The 10,471-nt window shown below is 36.3% G+C and overlaps 2 protein-coding genes across 2 annotated transcripts; both read right to left on the reverse strand.

Moving 5' to 3' along the window:
• Positions 1-965: 965 nt before the first annotated feature.
• On the reverse strand, positions 966-2,834 carry LOC135934801 (poly(ADP-ribose) glycohydrolase-like). The gene is made up of 4 exons (XM_065476788.1): positions 2,674-2,834; positions 1,867-2,254; positions 1,671-1,815; positions 966-991 (listed from the first exon to the last, which is right to left on the reverse strand). Exons 1-4 carry the CDS (start codon positions 2,832-2,834, stop codon positions 966-968), a joined length of 720 nt encoding a protein of 239 aa, XP_065332860.1.
• Positions 2,835-2,856: 22 nt separating this feature from the next.
• Positions 2,857-7,434, reverse strand: LOC135947979 (uncharacterized). Its single transcript, XM_065497003.1, has 4 exons — positions 7,331-7,434; positions 3,626-3,781; positions 3,342-3,565; positions 2,857-3,010 (listed from the first exon to the last, which is right to left on the reverse strand). Exons 1-4 carry the CDS (start codon positions 7,409-7,411, stop codon positions 2,869-2,871), a joined length of 603 nt encoding a protein of 200 aa, XP_065353075.1. The 5' UTR covers positions 7,412-7,434; the 3' UTR covers positions 2,857-2,868.
• Positions 7,435-10,471: the final 3,037 nt, after the last annotated feature.

Here is a 10,471-nt window from a genome sequence, read left to right on the forward strand (position 1 = left end):
GCATTAATTACCGACAAGTTGTCGTGTTGCTCTACTTAACAACAGTCACATAAAAATATACTCATTCAGTTGTCGTGTCGTGCGGCAATCAAAGTTAAAAATTTTACAATGTGAGCAATTTTTTGCATAATTGAAATGTGTTTTTGCGTCAATTACACTGCTTGCATCAAAATCAGGAATGAAATGTCTCCTGTATTTTCTTCCATTGTAGGGAATAAACTTTCCATTTCATAAAGCATCAATAAATTAATAAAATCCATGACTCGATGACACAGAATTCTAACTCGCTTTTAATTGAACTTGAAAATTTTGACATAATTTTAGTTGTCCGGCAATTTTTTAAATGCGGAAAATATTAGACGGCCTTACAATCAAGTTATTTTTCACTAATAATCATTTGTTTAGCTTTCTAAATCACTTGTAAGTGTTGCTCTACTTGCAAAGCAAAATATCATAAATATATGAAATAATTAGTTTAAAAATTGCGTTTTTTTCAACACATTTAAAAAATAGAACGCTTTTAACTGTTAACTCTATATTATGTACTCAGAATAATTTTATTATAATTATGTATCGCGCTGCTGTGTCCGGCTATGCTTCCAAGCTCGTACAGACTCGCAAGAGCTCCACAATAATAATAGGAATTTAAAGTCAATTTTTTCATTTTATAAATTTCAAAAAAATGATAACTTTTAAAGCATATAAATAACGTAATTTTACTCTTCATTTTTTTAAAAATTAAGACTGGTGAATCTAGTTTTTGTGCTCTTAGTTGTCATTGCATGTTAAAATGGATAACAAGGCTATTGATGTAAGATTAAAAGGAATAACTAATTGTAAAACACACACATTTAGCAAGTGTAAAACTTTTATTTTTCCGTGTATACTTTGGTTTTAATTTCAGTCAAATTTCATAAAATAATAAATAAGCTAGAAGAAAACTGAACATAGTTTTCTCGTAAGTTTTAAGTCTTCAGACTGTCATGTAGTCCTGTAGAGCAAAAAAAAATTAGACTACGTAGACAAATAAATTATTTTTTACTATTATTGTTGTTTATTCTCAAATTGTCTCGCAAATATTCCCGCTCGTCGTTTGTTCTTTCTCCATCTTCTGTTTCTTGCACCACTCTAGCAATGCATCATATTCTTTCCCTGAAACAAAACATAAAAATACAAGCAAACTTTTATTATTTATTTTCCTAAGCTCCACGGAAAATTACGACCGATTACGACAAAAAAATTTGAACCTTATTTTTGAGGCCATTCATTTAGATCAGAACTAAAACGTTTCATTCAAAAGAGCCATTAATTATTCAAATCACAGTTATTTCTCCAGATTGCAAGGTTTTTTAATGCAGCACACTTTTAAATTTTGCAATAATTATAAATATGCACTTCAAAATTAAATTTATTGCCCTCATTACCTTGAACTGAAGCCATGGGTGGACAGAAAATTCTAGCATATTTAAGGGCAGGAATTAGATTAGAACTTTTCTACCAGCGAAATTTTTCACCTTACTGCTAATTTTGGATTTTAGGGGAAGATTATTAGTATTCTAATGCGCGAGAAATTGTGGAAACTCAATTGGTTAAAAATTAAAATTCCAAATGGTAAGAAAATGCAACCCTGGATTTTTCCACGTATCTGATGTAAAATAATTAAATCATACCAGTGGTGGGATTCATCACTGGCATGTTCAATGGCGAATTGAGTTTATCTGCCAATCCAGGTTCTTTGAACGTGTAGTAATGGACTCTCCTGTCTGCTTTGGCAGCCGCGATCATTTGGATTCTTGCTTTCAAAATGGGATCTCCCTAAAAAAATTATTTATCAGAAAAACTTTCAAGAAAATAAAAAAAACTCGCCTTGAGGTTGGCTCCTCCCCAATTTCCAGAGAGAACAACATCCTTCTTTTCGCCGCACGCACGGAAGGCGACCAAAGCTTTGTTGAGTTCTTCTTCAACCGAATCCTTACTGTACTGACTGAGTTCGTCTTTAGAAAAGTCGGAAGCTGCGATCAGTGCGACCTGGAACGTGCTCACGATGCTAATAGAAGGAGGGGCACGGATGCACTTGAAGGACTTGGCGGTGCCCTCGTAGACCGAGTGAACGTGCACACCCTTGACGCTCAGGAACTCGTCCAAACGGTCCAAACCCACTATCGCCATCACGAAGCGACTGACGATCAGCTCGGGGCAGACGATAAACATGATTTCTTCGGCCAAAGAGCCATTCGCTGATGCTTCACTCAACCTGAAAAAAATTAAGCATATAATACGAATAGGAAAAAATTCAGATGATTATTAAAGGATATATTTGGGGAATATTTTAGAAACGACTCCTTCTCTTAATAATTATTTTACATGTTACAGAGTTCGGAATTAAAAATTGAATTTCTATAGCACCAAAAAATGTGCTAAAATTACAGGCGTTTAAAAAATTCAATCGTGTCTATTTTTCCTGTCGAATAAAACCGAGATATTTTTAAAATATCCAGAGAGTTACTAATTCAAAATTAAACCATTTAAACTCGGACTTCAATAAGAAAGTTGAATACATCATCCTACTGGATTTACAGAAAAAATATATATTTCAATTTGAATTTTTTTAAATTTAACTTTGGTTTATTCAGTCATCCCAAGTAAAAATAAAATTCACTGCATTTAACTTACTGGTTTAAAAACACAATGCGTGGCTCAGTTTTGCGTAAGTCGATTTTATAAGTATCGTCTATATAAACTGTTGGATTATTGTTGTTGATTATTTCACTGCTGTGAGTCCAGTTTGGCATTTCGTGCAGCACATCCTTCGTGATGGTAACGTCCTCGCGCATGTCTGCAAAAATCTCATTTTTTTACTTTTTCATATTAAAGATCAACATTTTTCATACATTGTTCATTGTAGTTTTTGTAGCCATATTTAAAGTAATTCAGCAGGCATTTGATCTTCTCTTTTTTGGCAGAATTCATGATGTGCTGTGGATTTTCCTCGCTGTGCTTTTCGTAAAGCCTGCAAAAACATAATATTCAAAAATTCTCGGTACATTCAAAAATTCATCACATCAGGCTGGTTTTGCCGCACTCATCAAATTTCCTAGCCAATCTTCAAGAAATAAGGCCGAAAATATTTTCCCTTCCCTTTAATCTTTATTCACATTGGCACCTATTGAAATGGTGATAGTAAAAAGGTTCTTTAATCTAAAATTTTCATCCTTTCTTGGTCAGGATTGATTTATCTTAAAAAGTCCTTGCAAAATAATTTTTATCTAAAATTTAAGAAATTATTTTAGCCCTCTAGCTATATACTACATTGATTTGTTATAATTATTTGACATTCGTACCCAGCAAAATCGATCAGTTTGATCTGACTGACTCTCTCTTGAGAAAAGCAGCAAAAGAAGCATGCAGAGAGCAGATCGTAAATCTCCTTTTTCTTCAGGGTAACCCCATTGTCAATTGATTTCCGTTGATTGTATATTTTATTCAGCGTGGCCACACACGTCTTGGCCTTTTCCAGCATGAAAATAATCATTTCAATCGCATAGTGAGGCTCATTGAAGGGCATCTAAAAATAAAAAAAAATGCGTTCAATTTAAATCTTGTACGCCTTTAACAAGAAACGTACCTCATTTATGAGAACCTCCTTCAAAAGTTCAAAGTTGGCAACGACTTCCTTGCCACGATTGACTCGACAAGAGATGTAGCGGATGTAGTTGACCACTTCCAGAGCGTTGGTGAAACTATCCTGAGGCTCAAAAGCTAGCTTCGAGGATTGTTCCAACTGAAATAATTTCAAGCAAAAATCAAATTAAATTTATTAATCTTCATTAATACAAAAAAATAAAATAAAATAAAATCTTTATTAATAAATATTTTAACAGTAGAACACTAAAAGATATATTGAACACGTTCATAAAAAAATTTATCAAGTTCAAAAGCAACGTTAAGGCATTATCAGGAATGTCGATCAGAGCAGTGGAGATATTTGAGCAATTCGGGGATCTAGATGCTGGCTTGAGATTTCCGTAAAACTGCCCAATTTAACAGAGAAAACGTTTTGATTGCGGATGTCGTGAACAAACCCATCTATTAACGTCTAAATAGACTTTAAAATCGTCTGATTTCTGCGGAAAAATTCGAATATTTTCTGAAAAAAAGTTAAAGTCACAGCCCTAGCTATAATTTTTATCACCCCTGTTCGTAATTTAGTAAATTCAATTATGATATCGACAAATATTGATTTTCATTTACTTGCTCCTGTATTTTGTTATTGCATTTGCTATCCTTAATTGCCATTTACTATCCAACAGTTAAATATTTAAAATAATAATATTCCGTATCAACCGATTTTGCAAAAAAAATCACATTTCCATTCGTCCTTACATCTATTAAGAATCTCCTCTAGCTCTCGCTTGTGTCTCATTTAGAGTGCTTAGCACAAGAGCAAAGCAATCGTCCGCGCCGCCTATGATATGAGACTAGATTGGCGAGCAGATTCGCGACTAGAAATGCAAATTTTCACTAGCAGACGCGCGAGAGCGAGTAGGCAGACGCGCGAGTGAGTTGTGTTGCAACGTGATTTTCTAATAGTTCAATAATCAATGGGGCGCGCGATTGCAATCAGTGATGCAGGTCGCGTCGCGCGCGCGACACAAATGTAAATACAGTGGGCCAAGGGTCAACGAGGCGCAATTTCAAACTTCACTCGCTTGTTTTGCCGCTCGCGGAACGCATCTCCTCTCCGCATGCACCTCTGCAAGTGAAACAAAATTCTGGGAATTTCTGGAATTTTCAGGAATATTATTCTAAAAAATGTTGCATAATAAATGCTAATAAAATAACTTCCGGCCATTTTTTCTATTTTGTTTCTAAGTATATTTGGACACAAGACATTTTAAATTTACCTCACTCACGACAGAAAGTTAATTGGAAATTTCACCTTCGTTAAAATCTTTACATATTTCATCTGTAAAATAGGTAAAATAGAAAATTGGTATTTTGACTGAATAATTTAGGGTAAATCGTAAAATTTAATATTAACCAAATTTTATCGAAATCGTAAGTCCCGTGGTTGGCGACCTAGTTTAGGACATAATAACTGTCGAAGAGCGGTCTGAGGAATTCTTCAAATTAATAAGCCTAATGTTTCTCGAAATATCAGCATCTTGATATTTAAATATGTTAGTGGTGTTGATCCAAAGAATACGAAGCAAAAATTCCAAACCAAAATTTTGAGTGTTTCTGAATTTTAGGATAAGGGGGATGAAAAGGGGTGTGTGGTAACCTTTCTCTCTGTAACACCACGAAAAATGTTATGCCTGCCTGTTTCCTGTAACTTACGGTCCACGCAGAGCAGGGAGGGCTGTCCGACATGCCGAGCAGACCTCCCGGCTCTGCGTGGACCGTAAGTTACAGGAAACAGCCAGGCATAACATTTTTCGTGGTGTTACAGAGAGAAAGGTTACCACAGATTTTGGTGTCAGAAGTGGGATGGACAAATTCCTATTTGTCCAATGGACCGGCCGCGTACTCTGTTTCCTGGCAAAATACATATTTAACAAGCGCGGAGGTGATTTCGATTTTTTGATTTTTTTAAATTCACATGAAACTCGCCATTCAAGAAGAGAAACTTTTAAACCAAGCACACATGTGGCCCACAGCCGTGGGAAATCCTGAGCGCGACCCTTACCACCCCCCCCCCCCCCCGTACGGGCGCCCCAAACAATTCTTCCATTTAACAGGCCTAAGAGTGTCACAACAGGGTGGAATTTACCACCCTGAAACCTATGTGGCTCGACAGGGAGTGTCAAGACGAGTTCTGACTTTAGAAAGCCGAGATCTCGCGTTCAGTTGATATTTTTACTTCCGTCTCGAAACCGGTTTTTCACCTTTAGCCACAAAAATCTCACAAAATCTATTCCCGTCGCGAAAATTTAAGGGTAGAAAGATATCATGTTTTGCAACAGTTTTTGGATTAAACAATCATGAATCATGTGCTTCTTTGTCGAAGTTTGATTTGAAACTAAAATTTGAAAAATTGCTGACCGTGACCTTTGACCTATAAAGAACATACAAAAAGCAACATACAAAGTTGCTTCTAATGATGATTGATTCAGCTTGATATCTTAAATTAAATTTCAAGACATTGTTTTTTTAAGTAATATCCAGGAAATACCTCAAAAATTTTACTCATTTTTTGGATCAACAACACCATTTTATTTAAAAATCAAGATGATAATATTACGGTAAAAAAATTATGCAAATAATTAATTTAAAAAATTGCTAATTTTACCCCTTTGTTGGTAATATTTATCGGTGAAAATGATTTTTAATTTGGTAGATGAATTTAGCTGCTACATCCGGAAAGAATCCTTTGAATGTATCCGCTGAAATATTTTCATTCAAATATAAATTCACCAGTTGTATAAAACCTTAGTGTTCGAAACCGCCAACAGATGTCGCCACCGTATATGCTATCTTAAAAAATAAATTTTTAAGGCACTCTTCCGCTGTTATTTCAGACTCAATCCTGCCACTGTGGGTTCTCCACTTAATATGCTTTCTTTTGGTTTTCAACACGTCAAAAGAAAGCATATTAAGTGAAGAACACACAGTGGCAGGATTGTGAGTCGGAAATCGCAGCGGAAGTGCCTTAAAATATATTTTTAAGAAATTATACAGTGGCGCCATTGGTTGGCGGCTTCGAACACTAAGGGTTTATGCAACAGGTGAATTGCTCAAATAATTCCCATTGCATTGCCACTCCTGAGAATGTCTTAACATTGCGAGCCTACTTATTTTTCTCGGTATGCATGGAATTCTTAACAATGCTTCTTGCTGTACCTCGTCGGTTCAGGGTTCAACATAAATAAAAAAATTAATTAATTTGTTTAACTGAACGATTGGATTGATTATTGGAAAAGTATCGTTTTTTCAGTTGAAATTGTAATTGCTGCAGAAATAATAAAGCCCAGGAGTGTGACTTAACCAAATCTTGATTTAAGGGCGAATTTGTAGCAAAATGCTTCACACTTTCAAACTTAACAAACAAAAATACATTAAATTTTAATTAGTGTTTGGAATTTTTAGCTGCGTTTCTTGAGTAAATTTGTAAATACTTACAGCAAAGAAGGATTTCCTAGCTTTTTAGGATGTATATAAACAAATAAAGGTTGAATTGAATTGACAAAACCATATGAAGCGTCAATAAGTTATAAAAGGATCAACAGCAAACCTAATTCAAAGTAGATTACACGCGTTAAACTATCGACTTTTTTCATACTCATTGACCCCTGACCTTTAAGAATTAAGTCAAAATTTGAATACTTACTCTGTACGGAATTATGACTTCTGGATTTTGAAATAATTGGGTAACTGACGAAGAAATAAAACTAGTCCAAGAGGGATCCATGTGGAAAAACGTAGTGCACGACGTGAAGTATATGAATCAGACGAGCTCTACTGCCAACTGTTACCCTTTTGAAAACCTAACGGAAATTTGAATTATCAAAACACCATGACAGATTGAAAACTTGAAAAGATCAAAGAAACCTTTTAAATTGTTAAAACAGTCAAAACTATGTAATTTGTAAATAGTGTCTTATGAGCCGGCTCCTGACTGAGGGGTAAACAACCTGTGTGGCCGAGAGGGTGAACAATGAACTTGTGTAGCGGTTTACGATTTCTTTTATAGCAGCAAAGCAGTTGTAGGAATCTCCACTCGGCCGCAGCGACAAAAAGCTATTTCACGAAGAAAAACTGCCACTCTGATTGGGTCTCAGACAGATTTTTATTAAATCCAATCGAGAAAAAGTGGCTTCATCGACTGTCTCGCCCGCAAAAAATGCAGACAATTGGTCCTGCAGCCGCCGCGAGGTTGAAGGGATTGCGTAGTGCGATTCCGACTGAATTTAAATTGGCGCGCTTCAAAAGACGAGTGCCGCATACGTCATCTAAATATTGTATTATGTAGTCCTCCTAGTCCCATCGCAGAATTCCCGCAGCCGCAGCGCGAATTCCAGCGGAAAGTGAAATGAGAGAATTTTCTCCTATGAATTTCATGCGCGGAAAACTCGATGGCAATAAACGCATTTCTCTTGAAAGGGATGGAATTTAAATCTGATGAGAAGAATTTATCCGAAACAATTAATTTTTATTTTTTTCCGCCATAAAATGAGTTTAAAATCAGATGAAAATATGCAAAAGTATCATAACTTGTCCTTTTTACTTCAGTTGTTTATTTTTTCATTAGAAAAATTCTCGAATATTTGAAGTTTTACTCTGCTCTAAGTGCTTATGTACAACGTTTTCACCAAATAAAGTTTAAAATGTGTAGTTAATAGATGGTAAAAATTATTTAATAATGAGTACGAGAAGCAACACATTCTAATCATGCATGTAAGTATGGAAGTATTCGAATTTTGACATGATTCTAAAAGGTCAGGGGTAAAGGGGTTTGAAAAAATCGATAGTTTAACGCGTGGAGTATATTTTACATTAGGTTTACTGTAAGTCCTTGATTAAGTCACACTTCTGAGCTTAATTATTTCTGCAGCAATTACAAAATTTCAACCAAAATAATGGTACTTTTTCCAAGAATCAATTCAAATCGTTAAATTATACAGATTAATTAACTTTTCAAGTATGAACTCTGAACCGACGAGATGCAGCAAGAAGCATGTTAAGGATTCCATCCATACCGAGAAAAATAAGTAGGCTCGCAGGTATTCTCAGGAGTGTCAAAGCAGTCTGAGGTATTTGAGCAATTCGAGAATCTAAATGCTGGCTGCCCAATGTCAGTTAAGGATTCAAAAATTCATGAATATAAATACTGTAAAAATCATAAAAAAAACTTTGGAAAGAGAGCCGCAAGTCGATGTTTATAACATCACGAGATGCGTGACAGAATTAATAAATCGTTAAATTCATTAATTAAGAATTTAACTGCGTCAACGGAGAATTACAAAAATCTGTACTAATTCCTACAAATAATTATTTTTCACCACACCATCATGGTTTTCAAATTCCACAATTTTGTTAAAAATCAAAGTTCACGTGTTTTCTTGCTGTTTATGGTTATAAAAAATGTTAATTGTCTCCAACTATGATTGTTTAATGAACTGTTTCGTATTTTCCAATTTATTTTTCACAGAAACCATTTAAAAAATGTTTCTAAATAAAAATCCACCCACCAGATTGTGAAATAATATTTGATTAATTTTAAAACTAAAATTTAACAATGCAATCAAATAAATTCCAGTCTTTCTCAAATCTGTAAAGTAAGTATCATTTAAATTAATTATGAAGTCCGACGTAAAAGTGCACTAGCTAGTTTGTGTATTATATCAAATTAGCATGAACACACCCACGCCCTCTTTATCTGATTGTAAGCACTCCGATAGTGTGAAAAAATGTAAGTAGTACTCGTTTTACTCCTACACAAGCGACCTCGAGAAGGAGGTTGCCACATGCAATTTGCCAGGTGACCGACCATTCCAGCTCCTGCGCCTTGCAAAACCCCTTAGTTATTGATTTTTAATTTATTTTTCTAACATAAAATGTGAATTTTGTTGATTTTGAGCCGTAACTGTTCTACGACCGTACCTTTTGCTTATTTCTATCTTTATAAATTAATTATTCCTTCTTTTTTGCTTATTGTTAGTCCGTATCAAAAAATAAAAAACTCGTTTGGGCAATCAAAGCGTTTCACGTGGTCGTGGCCCAGCCCTGTAGGCAAAGTAGAGCAAAAAATAGCGATCGGCCAGGCGTTTAAGGGGCTATTAATAGCCGCGTAAACAAGAAGAGGCGCAAGTTCGGGAAATTCACACGCGCGTATGAATGAATGGAGGCGAGGGGCCGGGGGGTGGCACATACGCTCGCTTACGTGGAATTGGGAAAATTGCGTCGCGCGCGCTGCCTCCGCTCGACAACACCTGCCGCTTGTGATTTGGCGCCGGAGCCGGCCGAGCGTGAAACGCGGCCCGAAATCATTGCCTTATTGCGCTTGTTTTTCTCCGACACACGTGTCCCGTCCCTCCCGTTCGCGCCCCGTAGGTGTTTACCGCAGCCGCACGCTGGGCCGGCCGCCGGCCCCGCTCCGCTGGCGGCGCCGCAATCACGTCACGGCTATAAAGTGTCACCGCGAGTTAACAACAAAACAACCCCTCGGGAGGGGTGTTCGGCAGCCGAAATCACCTTTGCCGTTGGTCACACGTGTGTCTGTGGGATAACTAACCAACCGTCCGCCGCCCACGCTTGCAAAGATTACATAATTTCGCACTCACTTTCATTCAATGCTGCAAGTTTGCCCTCACTTCTCTCTTCCTGGAAAGTGGATTTTTGCTCGCCCCTGCAGCAACTTAGTTTTATGCAAATATTGGCGGAAGAGAGTCGGAAAATATAGACTTTGCAGCTCTTTTCATTTCCTGAACAATCCCACCCACATGAAAAAATATGTTTCACATTCAAAATG

The sequence above is a fragment of the Cloeon dipterum genome, chromosome 1 (assembly GCF_949628265.1).
Source record: "Cloeon dipterum chromosome 1, ieCloDipt1.1, whole genome shotgun sequence".
Classification (NCBI taxonomy): Eukaryota; Metazoa; Arthropoda; class Insecta; order Ephemeroptera; family Baetidae; genus Cloeon; species Cloeon dipterum.

What these genes read in the sequence shown, in the direction of transcription:
- LOC135947979 (XM_065497003.1), bottom strand. Translation starts at nt 7,411, where the DNA reads ATGGATCCCTCTTGGACTAGTTTTATTTCTTCGTCAGTTACCCAATTA. An exon ending in AGGAGGTTCTCATAAATGAG is followed by an intron (nt 3,566 to 3,625) that starts GTACGTTTCTTG and finishes TTTTATTTTTAG; the next exon opens with ATGCCCTTCAATGAGCCTCA. An exon ending in AAACTGATCGATTTTGCTGG is followed by an intron (nt 3,011 to 3,341) that starts GTACGAATGTCA and finishes ATGTTTTTGCAG; the next exon opens with GCTTTACGAAAAGCACAGCG.
- LOC135934801 (XM_065476788.1), bottom strand. Translation starts at nt 2,834, where the DNA reads ATGCGCGAGGACGTTACCATCACGAAGGATGTGCTGCACGAAATGCCA. An exon ending in CGCATTGTGTTTTTAAACCA is followed by an intron (nt 2,255 to 2,673) that starts GTAAGTTAAATG and finishes AATTTTTTTCAG; the next exon opens with GTTGAGTGAAGCATCAGCGA. An exon ending in GGGGAGGAGCCAACCTCAAG is followed by an intron (nt 1,816 to 1,866) that starts GCGAGTTTTTTT and finishes TAATTTTTTTAG; the next exon opens with GGAGATCCCATTTTGAAAGC.